The sequence below is a fragment of the Hyperoodon ampullatus genome, assembly GCF_949752795.1.
Source record: "Hyperoodon ampullatus genome assembly, chromosome: 2".
Taxonomy (NCBI): Eukaryota; Metazoa; Chordata; class Mammalia; order Artiodactyla; family Ziphiidae; genus Hyperoodon; species Hyperoodon ampullatus.
In genome coordinates, this window is record NC_136915.1 from 120,279,532 (window position 1) to 120,298,287 (window position 18,756).

Genomic DNA, 18,756 nt, shown 5'->3' on the forward strand with positions numbered 1-18,756 from the left:
CTGCTTAAAAAATAAGAGACTAGATTATAGTTTACCTGTAGCATTAATTCTTAAACAGTATTGAAATAATTGTGTGGAGATAGTAATTGAGAAAGCAAAATAGTTTCAGCAGGTTAAGTAAGAGAATGAGAAATACAGAGCTGCATGCACAGTTGTAGTTTGCTAATGGCATCCCTAGGACTGGGCAGTGTGCTGCCTGTGTAGCCACATATAGTGACCATAAGTATGATCCCACTATAAAAGTAAATGTGTCAACAGATTCTCATCTCTGTGAAGCTCTTCTTGAAGGAAAGGCTGAAAGGAAATGAAAACATTATTTACAGTGGTGCTTTGCAGGTGTAGGCTTTTATTTCATCTCAACTCTTCCCCCCCCACTCAATTCTTTTTAATTAATAGAAGAGTTTACTATTTTTAGCTTTGTTTTGTGAAGTTGTCTAATTTTTTGTCATTTAAACTGTAGCTGAGGTTGTTGTTGGAAGAAGTACATTAAAGCAGCACTAGAAATAGATGGGGAAAGAAGAGGCTTTTACATATATTTAGTTTAAATCACCATAGACCTTCATATTAATCTGGTTTCTTAACAAATCATTTGGTATCAATACTCATGTATTTTTATTGTTGAGATGGATGAAATTGTCAGTGTTGGGGCTATAAATACAGAGCTAACTTGAATCATACAAATAAAACTTGAAATGTTATAGAATAATTATTGCCTGTTAAAGAATTTTATGTTTCACAATATATTATAGGCCAAATTGTTAAAAGGGCTGAGTTAAAAAGAAAAGTATGTTCTTTGGGGTTGCCTAGCCCTTCATTAATAATGTTATTATACTTATGCTAAATTACCTTCAAAATCACGTAGTATAACTTTTTGACACCTGGATCCTTCCTTATGGACATTCAGTTTTCTTGGCCCTGTAATGTAAAACTGGTTTTCAGAGATCTTCATCCCAGTTGAGAAACATTAAACAATCTTTGGGTTGCCGTCACACTGAATTCTGGTGTGCTACTAACAGGCTATTTTATTTCCCAGATGGGAATGGTGGTCTTTATCGGGCTCTTGCAGCCCAGAATATTGTGGAGGATATGGAGCAAAGAGGCATTTGGAGCATTCATGTCTATTGTGTTGACAACATATTAGTAAAAGTGGCAGACCCACGGTTCATTGGATTTTGCATTCAGAAAGGAGCAGACTGTGGAGCAAAGGTAATGCCTTTCTCAACTATAATGAGGCTTTAAGTGGTCTTTCTCTTGTCAGTATATACATTCCAGGAGTCAAACTAGATTTATTAGGGTGATTTGGATATTTTAGAATCATTCATCTTCTAAAGTAACTAAACTATCCCGCACCCACTTTTTTTCTTAAATTGGCAACATTTGATTCTAGAAGTAATGATGTATGCTTAGTCCATCACAAGTAAGAGTTTAAAATATGCGAGGATGACTTGTAAGTACCTGGGAAAGTGAATGGTCATCACTAGGCCTGGGATGGGCTTATTAATATCAAGTTGTCGGATTCATTAATATCAAGTTGTATTTGATCAGATTAACCCAGTTTCTTCCTATGACAAAGTTACTGGAGTAGTAGGTAAAGGAAATATGGTAGAAATAGCAGATGTAGACTTCAGTAAGGCATTTGACAGGGTAACTCATGATAGTCTTGTGAATAAGATGGAAATACGCAGATAGGGGATAAGGACAATTAAAGAGATTAAATAACTGCATGAATGACCACAAACATACTGATATTGAGACAGAGGGAGGTTTGTAATGCCATATAATATGGCTGTCCTTGGCATAGTTCTTTTTAGCATTTTTTTTGGTTTCATAGATGATAATATAAGAGACTTGCCTTTATGACACCAAAGACCTTAATAACACTTTGGAAGATTTGAAAATATTAATGTAAATATTACTTTCCTGGAAATCTGTAAAGGTATCAGTTCTCACAGAATTAAAGTGTAACACAATCCTGATCAAAGTCTTAGTGAGACTATTTTGGGGACATTTAACAAAATGATGGTAAAGTTTAGAATAAATAAATAAAGTTTAGATTGTAAAGATCACCAGGAAAATGTTGAAAAAAGATGATGATAAGGAAGGAAGAGGGTTGAAGACAATCTATCAGATATTAAAATGGCTTGTAAATAAAAAGTAACTAGGAGTGTAGTACTGAAACCAGAATAGAATGACAGGTTAATGGAACAGATCAGTCAGAAACAAACTCACGTAAAGATGGTATTTCAACTCATTGGGGGGAAATGAATGGGATAACTGGCTAAAAATAAAGTAAGATGTCTCCCTCAGAGCTCATACCAAAATCAATTTCAAATGCATTACCAAGTAAAAAACCATAAAGATGATAGAAGAAAGTTTAGAATAATTTTATTTATTTTTATTTTTTTATTTGAGCTTAGTTGATTTACAGTGTTGTGTTAGGATAATTTTATAATCGACATGAAGGGAAGACCTATTTCCCAGAAGCAAAAACCGTATAGGCTTCAGACAAAAGCAAATTAAACTACATATAAAATTTAAATATATGAATTTAAAAAGAAGAGCTGCCATAAGAGACATATCATATCCTTGGTTGGAAATTTTCTATTATAAAGATGTCATTTCTGTCCAAATTAATCTACAAATCTAATGCAAAGTCACAGAAGCTGAAGTCTTAAATTTACTAGTACAAGTTTTGAGAGATTAAGCTGGTAGACCTAAGAAGACTCCTTCTGACTCTGAAAGTAAAGGGTTGGTTTAGTTCATTGATTGAAGACCTCTATCCATTTCAGTACTCTATGAGTATCTGTGCTGTATTGTAAATAGCTACTAAACTGTAATAGAAATAGTGCATTGGATTTTAATTATGTAGCTACTAAGCTTTAAAAAACAAAACAAAACTGTATTTCTGACTTTGTTCCACTTGGTGTCACTCTTCTTTCTAAAATAGAAACTTAAAATTTTACTGCTCTGAGCTTCAGAATCAATTTAAATTCTAAATGATTAGAGAATGTTGAACCTGGGAGGGACCTCAGAGATCATCTATCTGGTCAACCCCTTTGATCTCAGAAATGGACACTCTGAGTTCCAGTACTAAATAAGTTCCAGGCTCAAGGTCCTTCATCACATTAGCAGAGGCAGGATTAGAACTGTTTCCCAACTCTTAGTTTTAGTATTATTTCACATTTATAAAGCCAAATTCTTTAGATTAATTGTGTTTTTGCTGGAAGCTCAAAAAACATTGAATTGGTGTGCCAACTTTTATGAGTATATTAATCATACAGGGATATAAATACAACCATTCTCTCTTCTCCATTTCCCCTGGGTCCTCTAGGACAAATCCTGCCTCAGTCTTCCTGCCTAGTTCTGTGTCTGGCATATAATGTAATAATCACTCAATGAATGCATAAATACATATTCAGATGGAACCGAAATATTACAAGACTGGTATACGTTAAAAACTTTTAGAAATAGTAGAAATCATCTATGTAATCTGTCCTCCCACTCTTTTAATTTAAAAAATCAAGATGTTAAAATATATTTTTAAAAACACCTAAATTAGGGAGTGATTCATAGTGTGTAGTAGAATTCTATGCAGGGAATTCTTTTTTAATTCTTTAATAGGCTCCTGTCTTGGTGAATTAAGTATTTTTTATGGAGTGAGAGCCTTGAGAAAAGACTTAGTGGAGTGGTTTACAAAAGTACGTAGCTGAGAGAGTAGGAATGATTGTTAATTAAAGATAATTTTAGGGCTTCCCTGGTGGCACAGAGGTTAAGAATCCATCTGCCGGTGCAGGGGACATGGGTTTGATCCCTGGTCTGGAAAGATCCCACATGCCGTGGAGCAACTAAGCCTGTGTGCCACAACTACTGAGCCTGCGCTCTAGAGCCCGTGAGCCACAACTACTGAAGCCTGCGTGCCACAACTACTGAAGCTCGCGTGCCTAGAGCCTGTGCTCCGCAGCAAGAGAAGCCACCGCAATGAGAAGCCCACATACCACAACAAAGAGTAGCCCCCGCTCGCCGCAACTAGAGAAAGCCCACACGCAGCGATGAAGACCCAATGCAGCCAAAAATAAATAAATAAATACATAAATTAAATTTAAAAAAAAAAGAAAGAAAAAAATCCTTTAAAAAGTGTTTTAAAAAAGAAAAGATAATTTTGTAAAGCAGTTGCAGTAACTTTGAGGTTAAAGTGTTACTTTGAACTCAGCTTTTCAGGATTTAACTTGTAGGAAATCAAGAGACCTCTTAATTTTATGCTGTAAATCTTTTCTGTAGAATATAAACTGACTTCCAACTTCATGTACTTTACAAATGCTTTCTTTTGTAATCTGGACTTTTATAGTATTTGGAGGTTCATAGTTGTTATAAAAGTAAACCTTTTACTGGCAGATTAACACTTGGGAAGTAAAGTGTGAATACGCTTATTTTTATTTTCTATGGCTGGTTAGGAGTAGGGTTGTATAGAAGTGATTGGAAAACAAACCTCGTGTGTGTGTGTGTGTGTGTGTTTTAATGGGAATGGGAGGAATCTATTCCAGATTCCCTGTCTACCGAGATACCTACTGTAGAGAATGCGAAGTGATAGACTAGAATTGCAAATAGGTCCATGATTGGTCTAAATAATTTTGCTGTATGTTTCCCTCCAGTTTAATCCACTTCTGTGGTAGAAGGTTTCTTTTCATTGAATACTGTACTCCTTTCAGGGCAGCAAACAGTGAAACTACACAGCAGGCCTATGTATCCAGTAGCCCAGCCTCACTGAGCTACACTCAGTGCCTATATCTCTAATTGCTGTGTAAACTAAGTGCTCAATAGTGGCTTTAGTTGTCTGGAAGGGACTGCCACTGGCTGTATTTATTTTAAGAGATCAGTTGCTGAAGAAAAGCTTTAATTTTATTGATATAATTTCATGTATAGTTTGCATAGACTTTTCAAAGTGGGGACAGATTTTTCAAAATACTCTGGAATATGCTGAATTGTTAATCGAACAGGGCAAAAATAATATCTTCATATATTTTAATTGTTTGATTTTCTGCTGGATATTCATCTCATCTGAGGCTTGAGTTTTCTGTTAGTGCATTGCATACAGTTGTTTCATAATTTTATTCTAAACACTTAATTTAGGTCAGTGATATATGCTTAGGGTAGTGGGGTATCAGAATCACCTGTGAGGTTTTTTAAAATTACATACTCTTATGTTTTCCCTCTGATTTTGACCAAATACTTTTCTCTCAGCTCCCTGATCATCCTAGAGTCTTCGCTAGATTATCAAATCACTGGTTTTCAACTTTTTAAAAAAGCATAGAGCCTCTTACTTCAAACAAAACCTAGCCTGCAAAACATAAATATGAGTGGGCTTTTCTGATTGAAGTTGGAGTGGAACACTGTGACCTGCCCGCTCTAACCCTCCTACCTCCTAGCCAAGTCCCTGAAAAATAAGGAATTTGCTGTATTCATGAATGAAAATGAAAGAAACACCATTTTCAAATGAAATATTGGTTTGTGCAAAATGAGAGGCAAAATGCCTTACTTCTTTTGTTTTGTGAATCTCAGAGAGATTTTGTTTCATTTATTCTCAAAGTAGTTGAGTGTGGTTAAGGATAAATTCAATAATAAAAACATATTTGGGGGAACATAGACTCCTCATTTAGTTATTCCCAGTCCAATGTGATTTCTTCTGGGCCCTATGTATATGATGGAATTTCTGCTGTACAGTTTAGTTAGATGATAAATTGGAGGGAGATAATTTACCTCTTCCCAGATAGATGATTATCTAAAGATTCCTCTTGACTTAATACCTTAAAGATAAAATAAGTAAAATTGTAAATGTGGTCTTGGAAAATGACAGATCTCCAATGCAGCGCCTGATTGAATTTCTTTCTCTACTGTTGTCTTCCTTTGGTGGGCAGGTGGTAGAGAAAACGAACCCTACAGAACCAGTTGGAGTGGTTTGCCGAGTGGATGGAGTATACCAGGTGGTGGAATATAGTGAGATTTCTCTGTCTACGGCTCAAAAACGAAGCTCAGATGGACGACTGCTGTTCAATGCGGGGAACATTGCCAACCATTTCTTCACTGTACCGTTTCTGAGAGATGTTGTCAAGTATGGGCAAGATGGGGGCTTTTAAAAATTTTTATTTATTGTTAATCTGAAGCTAAGTCACTTGAGAAGTAGGAAGAAACTTAAAGTCCATATCGTACATGATTCATCTTCCTTTCTGAGGAGCATCTTTATCAAATGGAAGTTTACCTGACATTGTGGCTGTTTTTAGTAAGATATATCATCGAGTGCAAATTTGTAGTAGCCCATTCTCCTCAGTGCATTAACTGGAGTCCAAAGCAGTTCTCGCTCTTCTCTTACTTCCCTCCCTCCAGCTGTGCTAGGTTCTGGAGAAGCAAAGAATAAGAAAGGGAATACCCTCTCTCTACCACAACTGGAAACCTTAAAAAATACAGATGTCTACCCTACATCTACTGAATCAGAATTTCTGGAGGTGGATGCAGACATCCATATTTTTAACAAGCTGTCCACACCATTTAATTTAGCTGGTTCTCAGACTAGCATTTAGGAACTAGTGCATTAGAAAGTAAAGAAAAAAGAACGTGAGACAAGGATGGAAATCAGCATAGTAGTGCCAACTAAGGATAAAATAAGAGCTATTTTATCACACCAGATTTTAAAATGAAGGACATTCTCAATATCTGATTCTTCACTTGATTGCTTTTTAGACATTTAAGATGACTATCTACTTTTTAAAAAGTTACTCAGCTTTACTTTTTTTTTTTTTAACATCTTTACTGGAGTATAATTGCTTTACAGTGTTGTGTTAGTTTCTGCTGTATAGCAAAGTGAATCAGCTGTATGCATATGTATATCCCCATTTCCCCTCCCTCTTGTGTCTCCCTCCCACCCTCCTTATCCCACCCCTCTAGGTGGTCACAAAGCACCGAGCTGATCTGCCTGTGCTATGCAGCTGCTTCCCACTAGCTATCTGTTTTACATTTGGTAGTGTCTGTATGTCCATGCCACTCTCTCACTTCGTCCCAGCTTACCCTTCACCCTCCCCGTGTCCTCAAGTCCATTCTGTATGTCTCTGCCTTTATTCCTGTCCTGCCCTTCGGTTCATCGGAACTTTTTTTTTTAGATTCCATATAATTGTGTTAGCATACGATATTTGTTTTTCTCTTTCTGACTTAGTTCGCTCTGTATGACAGACTTTAGGTCCATCCACCTCACTACAAATAACTCAATTTCGTTTCTTCTTATGGCTGAGTAATATTCCATTGTATATATGTGCCACATCTTCTTTATCCATTCATCTGTCGATGGACACTTAGGATGCTTCCATGTCCTGGCTATTGTAAATAGTGCTGCAGTGAACATTGTGGTACAAGACTCTTTGAATTATGGTTTTCTTAGGGTATATGGCCGGTAGTGGGATTGCTGGGTCATATGGTAGTTCTCTTTTTAGTTTTTTAAGGAATCTCCATACTATTCTCCATAATGGCTATATCAATTTACATTCCACCAACAATGCAAGAGGGTTCCCTTTTCCCCACACCCTCTCCAGCATTTACTGTTTGTAGATTTTTTGATGATGGCCATTCTGACCTGTGTGAGGTGATACCTCATTGTAGTTTTGATTTGCATTTCTCTAATGATCAGTGATGTTGAGCATCCTTTCATGTGTTTGTTGGCAATGTGTATATCTTTTTTGGAGAAATGTCTATTTAGGTCTTCTGCCCATTTTTGGATTGGGTTGTTTGTTTTTTTGATATTGAGCTGCATGAGCTGCTTGTATATTTTGGAGATTAATCCTTTGTCAGTTGCTTCATTTGCAAATATTTTCTCCCATTCTGAGGGTTGTCTTTTCATTTTGTTTGTAGTTTCCTTTGCTGTACAAAAGCTTTTAAGTTTCATTAGATCCCATTTGTTTGTTTTTATTTCCATTTCTCTAGGAGGTGGGTCAAAAAGGATCTTGCTGTTACTTATGTCATAGAGTGTTCTGCCAATGTTTTCCTGTAAGAGTTTTATAGTGCCTGGCCTTACATTTAGTCCATTTGGAGTTTATTTTTGTGTAAGGAAGTGTTCTAATTTCATTCTTTTACATGTAGCTGTGCAGTTTTCCCAGCACCACTTTATTGAAGAGGCTGTCTTTTCTCCATTGTATTCTCTTGCCTCCTTTTATCAAAGATAAGGTGACCATAGATGCATGGGTCTATCTCTGGGCTTTCTATACTGTTCCACTGATCTATATTTCTATTTTTGTGCCAGTACCATACTGCCTTGATTACTGTAGCTTTGTAGTATAGTCTGAAGTCCAGAAGGCTGATTCCTCCAGCTCCATTTTTCTTTCTCAAGATTGCTTTGGCTCTTAGGGGTCTTTTGTGTTTCCATCCAAATTGTGAAATTTTTTGTTCTAGTTTTGTGAAAAATGCAGTTGGTAGTTTGATAGGGATTGCACTGAATCTGTAGATTGCTTTAGGTAGTATAGTCATTTTCACAGTGTTGTTTCTTCTAATCCAAGAACATGGTATATCTCTCCATCTGTTTTTATCATCTTTAATTTCTTTCATCAGTGTCTTATAGTTTTCTGTATACAGGTCTTTTGTCTCCTTAGGTAGGTTTATTCCTAGGTATTTTATTCTTTTTGTTGCATGGTAAATGGGAGTGTTTCCTTAATTTTTCTTTCATATTTTTCATCAGTAGTGTATAGGAATGCAAGAGATATCTGTGCATTAATTTTGTATCTTGCTACTCTACCATATGCATTGGTTAGCTCTAGTAGTTTTTTGGTAGCATCTTTAGGATTCTCTACGTATAGTATCATGTCGTCTGCAAACAGTGACAGTTTTACTTCTTCTTTTCTGATTTGGATTCCTTTTACTTCTTTTTCTTCTCTGATTGCTGTGGCTAAAACTTCCAAAACTATGTTGAATAATAGTGGTGAGAGTGGGCAACCTTGTCTTGTTCTTGATCTTAGAGGAAATGGTTTCAGTTCTTCACCATTGAGAGCGATGTTGGCTGTGGGTTTGTCATATATGGCCTTTATTATGTTGAGGTAGGTTACCTCTGTGCCTACTTTCTGGAGAGTTTTTATCATAAATGGGTGTTGAATTTTGGCAAAAGTTTTTTCTGCATCTATTGAGATTATCATATGGTTTTTATCCTTCAATTTGTTAATATTGTGTATCACATTGATTGATTTGTGTATATTGAAGAATCCTTGCATTCCTGGGATAAACCCCACTTGATCATGGTGTATGATCCTTTTAATCTGCTGTTGGATTATGTTTGCTAGTATTTTGTTGAGGATTTTTGCATCTATGTTAATCAGTGATATTGGCCTGTAGTTTTTCTTTTTTGTGATATCTTTGTCTGGTTTGGGTATCAGGGTGATGGTGGCCTCATAGAATGAGTTTGGGAGTGTTCCTCCCTCCGCTGTATTTTGGAAGAGTTTGAGAAGGGTGGGTGTTAGCTCTTCTCTAAATGTTTGGTAGAATTCACCTGTGAAGCCATCTGGTCCTGAACTTTTGTTAATTGGAAGACTTTTAATCACAGTTTTAATTTCAGTGCTTGTGATTGGTCTGTTTATATTTCCTATTTCTGCCTGGTTCAGTCTCAGAAGGTTGTGCTTTACTGAGGATTTGTCCATTTCTTCCAGATTGTCCATTTTATCGGCATATAATTGCTTGTAGTAATCTCTCATGATCCTTTGTGTTTCTTCAGTGTCAGTTGTTATTTTCCTTTTTCATTTCTAATTCTGTTGATTTTACTTTTCTCCCTTTTTTCTTGATGAGTCTGGCTAATGATTTGTCAATTTTGTTTAACTTCTCAAAGAACCAGCTTTTAGTTTTATTGATCTTTGCTGTTGTTTCCTTCCTTTCTTTTTCATTTATTTCTGACCTGATCTTTATGATTTCTTTACTTCTGTTAACTTTGGGTTTTTTTGTTCTTCTTTCTCTGTTGCTTTAGGTGTAAGTTTAGGTTGTTTATTTGAGATTTTTCTTGTTTCTTGAGGTAGAACTGTATTGCTATAAACTTCCCTCTTAGGACTGCTTTTGCTGCATCCCATAGGTTTTGGGTTGTTATCTTTTCATTGTCATTTGTTTATAGGTATGTTTTGATTTTGTCTTTGATGTCTTCAGTGATCTCTTGGTTATTTAGTAGCATATTGTTTAGCTTCCATGTGTTTGTATTTTTTTACAGTTTTTTTTCCTGTAATTGATATCTAGTCTCATAGCATTGTTGTTGGAAAAGAATCTTGATATGATTTCAATTTTCTTAAATTTACCAAGGCTTGATTTGTGACCTAGATATGGTCTATCCTGGAGAATGTTCCATGAGCACTTGAGAAGAAAGTGTATTCTGTTGTTTTTGGATGGAATGTCCTATAAATATCAGTCATGTCCATCTTGTTCGGTGTGTCATTTAAAGCTTGTGTTTCCTTATTTTTTTTCATTTTGGATGATCTGTCCGTTGATGAAAGTGCGATGTTAAAGTCCGCTACTGTTACTGTGTTACAGTTGATTTCCCCTTTTATGGCTGTTAGCATTTGCCTTATGTACTGACGTGCTCCTATGTTGGGTGCATAAATATTTACAACTGTTATATCTTCTTGGATTGATCCCTTGATCATTATGTAGTGTCCTTCTTTGTCTTTTGTAATAGTCTTTAAAGTCTATTTTGTCTGATATGAGAATTGCTACTCCAGCTTTCTTCTGATTTCCATTTTCAGGTTTACTTTAGAATTTCAACTCCAGTTCCAAAATATTTCCCATTCCACTATGCTTTTTGTAGCTGTGTTATTAATTCATCCAAAGTAATTATAAATACTCTTCTTTCCATCTAACACTTGATGGTATCTCAGTTGGGAAAGTTGGGGCGAAGAGTGGAACATTTTATAAAAGACATGGAAATCATGGGAGAGATGTTGGTGTGAGTTGTGTGTGTATTTTTTTATTTTGGAGATCATGATTTGATTTTTTTAATTTATGGAAATGAATAGGGAAATCTATTCATTTAATATTTAAACTTGAACTGAAATTTAACAAATGCTTTTCCCTTTGAAATCTTAGTACTCATTGTTGGTGCATTTGCTCCTGAGTATGATTATCAGATTCTCTGGCATTTTAAATTTGGAAAGTGATTATGTTTTTTTTTTTCTTTTCCTACTTAGTATTTATGAACCTCAGTTGCAGCACCATGTGGCTCAAAAGAAGATTCCATATGTGGATTCCCAGGGGCAGTTAATTAAGCCAGACAAACCAAATGGAATAAAGATGGAAAAATTTGTCTTTGACATCTTCCAGTTTGCAAAGTATGTTTCAAATAACATCAGTAAGATTAAGTATGTCTTGAAATGTTGCCCTTTACTCTTCTAGGCAGAACACTCTTTTCAGAAAACAGTTGACAGCGTATATTGTCAGTTATGGCATTTTGATTGTGAGTGTATAGTTTTGACTCATTATCATCCTCTAGTGTGAAACCACCAATCCAAGAATATGGTTTGCGTTGCCTGTGGGTACTTTTTAAAAAATTTCAGTTAGTTTATTATCTGACTCTCCTGCAAAATTGTTAAAGTCACTTATTTTGGCTGAGAGACAGAAAAGGTTGAGATAGAGAATTGGCCCATTTTGTGTTTAGGATGTCTTACTGATCTATGAGTAAATGTTTCAGTGAACATGTTTTTATCTTATACAGCTCTCTGTTAAAGATCACATTGATGTTGAGATTTGTGTCTCAGAATTTGACCAATATGAAAATGCAGAAGTCATCTTCCTATATACATTTCTAAATCATCCTTTTTGCCTGTTTTTTTGTTTCAGAATAGATACTAATATGATCTTTTTGTATTAACATTTCTAATCTGACTTAAGATGAAGTATTTTATTGTTGGGATTGGAAATAATTTTTCATTTTGCAGAGAAAAGAGAATTCCAACTTTATTTCATCCAGGGATGAACATTATTTCTTTCAGCATTCGTTTGAAATTGGATTAAGAGAGACTGTAATTGAAGACCAAAGGCTTAGCTATATAGAGAGGAGTCAGAAGCTGTGTGCACAGTTTTATTTCAGAATAAAGCAGTGTTTGTATGGTTCTACTCTAGGAAGTTTGTGGTGTATGAAGTATTACGGGAAGATGAGTTTTCCCCACTGAAGAATGCAGACAGTCAGAACGGGAAGGACAACCCCACTACTGCAAGGCATGCTTTGATGTCCCTCCATCATTGCTGGGTCCTCAATGCCGGGGGCCACTTCATAGATGAAAATGGCTCTCGCCTCCCAGCAATTCCGCGGTAGGTTGATGCCTTTTCTCTTCTGTGTGGATGCTTCCTGGGCTTCTCCTCTTGGACTTCTTTTTCCTCTATCTCTGATGTATTCCTAGAACTTTTAAAAAAGCAAAGTATTGATGTGGGCAGATACTGATGTGAAGTAATGAAGGCTTGGCCTGTTACAAAGAGAACAATAGCTTTACTTCCCCTTAAAGAGGAATCTTCTAAAGCTCTTGGTTTTTTGGATGCCTCTCTACTGTGTCAGTGAACTGACTCCTACTGAATAATGGTCAGTAGGTAATTCTTCTGGTGTGCCCCATGGTTAAAGTCCATCAGAGGCCACTATGCCACAGCACAAGAGGATCGATTTTTGCTGCCCATATATCTGTGGCCTCACTTAAGTGCTATCTACGAGCCCCTGCCCTCCAACCCACAAAAGACCTGCCACCCACAGGCTGCCTATGAGACATAGGCATACTTCAGTTCTCATCATGGCACTTTCAGATTGCTGAGAGAGGTGCCAGGAAGGGATGTGCATGCTACTTACATTCACTGATACTCAAACTTTGGAAACGTTTTAGGATTTTAGAATTAAAAAAAAAAAAAAAAAAGAAGATCCTTGGAGCTATTCAAATGTGAGATAAAGCACTTTTAAGCTATGTCTTATGTTTTTTGATAAAACCCCTTTTGGCACCTAGAATTCCCCCTTTCTAAATCATTCGATGTTTCTATACTTCTGTAAAAAACATTCTGCCATATAATTTATATTCTTAAGGGATAAAAAGACTGTTTGTATGCACAAAAGCTCTAGAATGCCTTGGTAAAGGTTAGAACATTGGGCATTGGAACTTACTGGTCCATAACTATGTTTTTACAAGAAGGAGCAGTGGTAGACTGTCTCGCAGTCCAAGGCTACTTTCAGACTCTGTCTTGTCAACAGGCTTGCTCTGTGCCATGTCAGATTGTCCTCATGCTTCATCTTTGATCACTGAGTTGTTTTTCATTTTTTTTACCCGCACAGATCTCCTTTGCCAAGTTTATAATTTATCATAAATACATGCCTTTCAGTCAAGTATATTTTGCAGTTCCACTTCATTTTTATTGTTTGGTATGTTTCCTTTCCCATTAATGCTTATTTGTTCCTACATAGCAGTGCTACAAATGGAAAGTCAGAGACCATCACAGCTGATGTCAATCACAAGTAAATATACCAGCCTGCCTGCAGTGCATGGTGATGGGGCTGTGCTTCCCTCCATACTAACTGGCATTGTAGTTTAGTGCTCTCTGCCTTTTGGTGGTCTGCGGGGTGGATGGTTGAAGCTTTGGTGGGGGTACTGCTTATTTGGTGGCAGGTATCTCGCTGGATGACACTAACTCAGAATCTCAGTGCATGCTGGAAATGGGGAGCATGCTTTTCTAAAGAATTTGACCATAGGTATTTGAGCCTGTAGTGACAAGTTAACAAGTAAAAGATAAAATCTAGAGCAGGTTACAGGCCAGGGAGAACAAATTTGGATCCCAGCATACCCCTTTTAGCATAAGCTAGATAAAAATAACATTCTGCAGATGTGTCTTATCAAATTGGATATATGCTGTCAGTATAAAGGCTAACTGCTCTTGACATATTTGATGGCTCTTAACGTGGAGAAAACTGTTCTTCTGATTTATTCTCATAGTAACAGCTCCATTTTTGGTCTCTCTGTGTTAATTTTAGTCAGTTACTTCCTGCTCCTAAAGAAAGTGTCTTTTTATCTTAATGGTTGATAATTTTTAGCTAGAAGTAGCATGTATCCTCTCTTGTTTGGGTACTGACAGAGTTTGAAAAAGCCATTATCTTTATAGCTAAAGAGACAGCTTGGTATTCTTGTTACACTTTAAAAGTAATAAGGTTTAGTTTGAGTTTTAAGTTTTTAAGATAATTTGGGAAATGTGTACATAGCAAGGATCTGGAGATGGGAGTTTTCTCAGAAATAGAGTAGCAGTGATGTCAGTTTCATCTGTGTGTTTTTTCCTGCCTGTGCCACTCATCTTTGCCCTGTAGAGACAAGTCCCTGTGAGTGTCAGTGTTTCTGGGATGTGGCCCTGGAGACAAGGAAGTGGACTCACAGAGCTGGCTAGTTTCTTATAGCAGCCATAGCTAACTATTGCCCCTCATGCCATAGCAGCTGGGACGCAGTGCCCTTTGTCATTGTCCCATCCATCGTCTTTAATATGTGGAAGCAAGCTGCTTTTACAATTAAAAAAATAAATTTTTGACCCTAAATTTCCTTCTGATTGAACCACAGCTTTTAACCTGTAAAGTGAAACAGCTTCTTAATTATACAACCGAAAACAACATCCAGCTATCTCAGTTAAGATACAAAAAGTTTTAAACATTATTTAGTTCTTGTTTGAGTTCTTTTATTTCACACTCCCCCCATCCCCATTTACTTCATTTTAACCATTTGTTGAATAGTTAAACTGAAATCAAAGTTTGGCCCCAAATGAGATCATGGAATTAGAAATAGGTCCTGCTGAAATTCTTAGGACTAAAGGATGCCCTCATAGAGTAGAAAAAGATTACTTAAAAATGGGAGATGAAAAGAAAGTATTTTTTATAAAAGAGGGAAGAAACAGCTTGGAGGTATTCTGAAAGAATGGAAGCAAGGATGCTGAATTTTGACGAAATGACATTATTTTTATTTTTTACCTGAATACCTACTCAACAGTGTTAGCTACCAGAAAGATGCTTGACTAAAGAATTAGGGGACAGAGCTGTTTGGGGCTGATTTGCCTGTCTCCTGAGATTTTACATTTGGTGACAGGAGTTCCTCTCTTTTCTCTTCTCGGGCATCCAACTTTCTTAGTTTTTTTTGGTATCTTTGTGGTACTAGAAGGGAAGTTATATTCAGGTTGGCTGTGTGTTCCTCCAGTTCAAAAACACCTTCAGTTCCTGGCACACCAAATCCTTTAGGGGTTCAGGTGGGGCTGGGTTATATACATCTTATCAATGGAATGGGTCCTCATTTTCCCATTTGGTTTTATAGGACTCCAAGCTGCCCCAGAGGGTCTGGACCAGATCTCTTGAGCTCTTTTGATAAAATCTGATACATATCTACATCTCTGCCTGGAGAGAGATGTGCTCCATCTTTTTAGTTCATCTTTTACCTGAATTAGTCTGCCATCCATCTACCCTCAATAGTTCGTTTATTCATTCAGCCAGCAAGCATTTGTAGGCCTGCACACAGACCTTCAGGTACTGTTAGTATCCCAGGTGCTGAAGTAGCTTACACAAGAGAAATAAGTCATTTCTTACAGCCTACTGTGAGATTCAATATGCACATACATAAAAGTAAAGTAACATCATCAGGCAGTATGTATTAAGTGTGTGGTATAAATAATAATTACCCTAGGAGGCAGTGACTTACCACAGGTCTAATAAATTTATTTTTTTTTTATAAATAACTGAATGAGAGCAATCACTATGAAATGCAGTGGTCAAAGGAGGGTTGGGGCTTGAGTTATGTCTTGGAGGGTGGGTATGATTTGGATAGTTAAAGGGACCGTAGTTGAGAATGACTTGGAATAATCTAAGGTACATGTGTCTGGCCTGGTTTGAGTGGGAAGTAGCAGGACAAGTGAGTTGGAGTAGGGTATAGAGTGCCTTGAAGGCTCACTAAATGGTTCTGTTGACAGAAAGATTGGGTGTGGCCAACCTCAGAAGCCCTCTGATTTTATTGACCCCACCAAAGCTTCAGACTACATATTTGGTAAAACAAAGGACAATATGTTTTGAGCCTGCAAAAGAGTAGATTTTTGTGTGCCCTGTATCTTACTGGTAAAATTCTTGAAATGGTGAAAAACCTCGAAGTTAGTGACTTTAAGCATATTAAAAGCACTATTTATTGACTTTTGTGTTACGTAATTTAGAAACTCAGGATCGCAGGTGGCTGTAAATGTTAGAACGTGATCTAGAGGAAGCAAGTGGTGACTTTGGTCTTGCCTTCACTTGGGTGCATTCTGCCTTAGCTCTTAAAAAAGGGACCTTGGTGAAAGTAACCAAGAAGCACCTTGAAACATTGAATAAATCAGCTCAGCTAATCTAATCTAGGAGATTTGGGCTGTACTGGGAAATAATTTAACTGACCTTTTAGTCCAATGGAATTTTATGTAATGAAGGAAATGTTCTATATCTGTGCTATCCAATTTGGTAGTCGTTAGCCATTCATGGCTACAGAGCACTTGAAGTGTGGTTATTATGACTGAGGGACTGAATTTTAAATTTTTAATTAATTTTTAAAATTTTCATTAATCTAAGTTTAAATAACCATATGTGGCTAGTGGCCACTGTCTTGGACAGTGCAGCTTTAGAATGTCGGTCAACGTTAGTACGTAACATGCAAGGCTGTGGCAGGGTTAAAATGAAATACGAAGGATTCAAAATGCCTCGCAGTGAGCCTGGAACACAGTGCGTACTCAGTAACTAGTCCCTTCTCTATGAACTTAAAATTTGGAAATGATAAAAAATGATATGTACATTAAGGGATAAGTATGTCAATGTTGGCGAAGTACTTTGAAGAGCTACTGGTGATTACCCCAGATAGTGTCTTTTGGACCATGATGATTTCATGTTAACTTACTCCTCAGGGAATTAAGTGATCATGAGGGTAGGATCTGTTCTATTTGTTTAGGAGAATTTTGTTATCTGCAGGTTTCTCAGAGGGAAATTATGGTCTGTATCTTCGCTCTGGCAAGTAACATGGGAAGCAGACTCTTTACCGTGTCTGATTTTTTTTCTTAGCTTGAAGGATGCCAATGATGTACCAATACAATGTGAAATCTCTCCTCTTATCTCCTATGCTGGAGAAGTAAGTTTGCTTTTTGCTTTTTTCCCTATTCTTTTAGAAGTAGGATTGTGATATTGTTTTATGTTGAAGTAGAGTTGTCCTTAGAGAAAATACATCATTTTCCAGTGGCCCTGCCCTGAGGAGCTCGTCCTGGGAATGAGAAACCTTCTCTTTGAGAGTTCCTGTTATGGCTTTGCATCTGTCCATTAGTTGCCATGAACAGAATGTTTAATGTTTACTTCATTTCACCTACACATTGAAATGCAATGGGCTTTTAAAAAATAAACCTTGTTTTTTAGGTAAATCATCTGTCATTTTTTAGTGTGATGTAATTTTTCCTTTCAGTGGGTCTGTTTTGTTCATATGCTTAGTACTTTCACCTTTAAGACTGGGGGATGTAGGGACCCCTTTATTCTAATATGTAATATTTTTTTCTGGAGATCCTTGTCAGATTGTTCACTTCTAGCATCAGAAACAGCCACCTTGCTTAGAATGTTAACTCTACTGAGTGATGATTATAAGGAAGAATGATTATCATCTTATTAACTTTAAAACTTTTATTATAATCAGAATAACTTTCCCTCTTTTTGTTGTTTGTTTTATGCTTCCATAAATAGGTCATTAAGCCCAGTTTAAAAAGTATACTAAGTAGATTTTTTATTGACCTGTAAATTCTGTATCTCAACCCAACTTGGCATTCATGCTTTATATCATTATTATAGCCATTAAGTCCAGCATTACATGACTAGTGTCCACCAGTTTTCTAACTGTGTTTCATTTCAACCCTTCTTGTAGGGACTAGAAAGTTATGTGGCAGATAAAGAATTCCATGCACCTTTAATCATTGATGAGAATGGAGTCCATGAGCTGGTGAAGAATGGTATATGAGCCAGATACCAAGTTCCACCACAATAAGAATAGCTTTTATTTTTGATAGACCGACTGTGAACCTACAGGACCTCTCCTGGAATACTCAGTTTTCAATATCCACAGGCTTTCATTTTAATTGTTGAACTCTCGTAACTACTACATATTCCCCAAGATCCAGATGACTGAACTTCAGAAAGTGTTTTTATGATTCTCAACTGATTGAAGGTCTTATTTATATTTTTCAATTGTATACTTTTTTTTCCAAGCTAAGGAAAACATTGGCCATCTAGGAAATTTCCTACAGCTTACGTGTAGTCAGGGTGTTCAACATCACTTTACTTGGAGCTGGCAGCATTTGTTTTTGAAGTTGTACATAGTAATAATATGTCATTGTACATGTTGAAAGGTTTCTATGGTACTAAAAATTTGTTTTATTTTATCAAAAATTAAATTTTTTTAAGAAAATGATTGGACAATAAAATGAACTTTTCTTCTTGTCTCTGGAGTGTCATTTGTACCTTGAGGGAATTATTCCATTGGGAAAATGTGAATCTTTGGAGAAACTCTGAGATAATGCAAAAAATCAAATTGATACCTCTGTGACTGCAATCTTCTAGTTTTTTTTTTATGAATATCTAATTTTGAACTTTATCCTCCTATCACTTTATAATAGTGGCCCTCAACCAGAGATGGTTTTGCCATCCTCCAAGGGACGTTTGGCAATGTCTAGAGACATTTTTTGTTGTCATAACTGAGAGGGTGGGATAGTAGTACTGGCATC

The 18,756-nt window shown here is 36.5% G+C and overlaps 1 protein-coding gene across 2 annotated transcripts in view; it reads left to right on the top strand.

Annotated features, from left to right (window-relative positions):
- The window catches only part of UAP1 (UDP-N-acetylglucosamine pyrophosphorylase 1), a gene marked incomplete at its 5' end in the record, with an annotated part of 38,985 nt that extends 20,511 nt beyond the window's left edge, over window positions 1-18,474 (top strand). The window contains 7 exons of one of the 2 annotated variants that reach the window (XM_079696767.1): window positions 1,034-1,206; window positions 5,913-6,106; window positions 11,184-11,324; window positions 12,115-12,303; window positions 13,430-13,480; window positions 17,060-17,126; window positions 17,901-18,474. In XM_079696767.1, the coding sequence (XP_079552893.1) occupies window positions 1,034-1,206; window positions 5,913-6,106; window positions 11,184-11,324; window positions 12,115-12,303; window positions 13,430-13,480; window positions 17,060-17,126; window positions 17,901-17,993 (908 nt within the window). In that variant the 3' untranslated portion in view covers window positions 17,994-18,474. The remainder of the gene's footprint in view (window positions 1-1,033; window positions 1,207-5,912; window positions 6,107-11,183; window positions 11,325-12,114; window positions 12,304-13,429; window positions 13,481-17,059; window positions 17,127-17,900) is intronic. The other variant, XM_079696768.1, reaches the window with a different exon arrangement.
- Window positions 18,475-18,756: the final 282 nt, after the last annotated feature.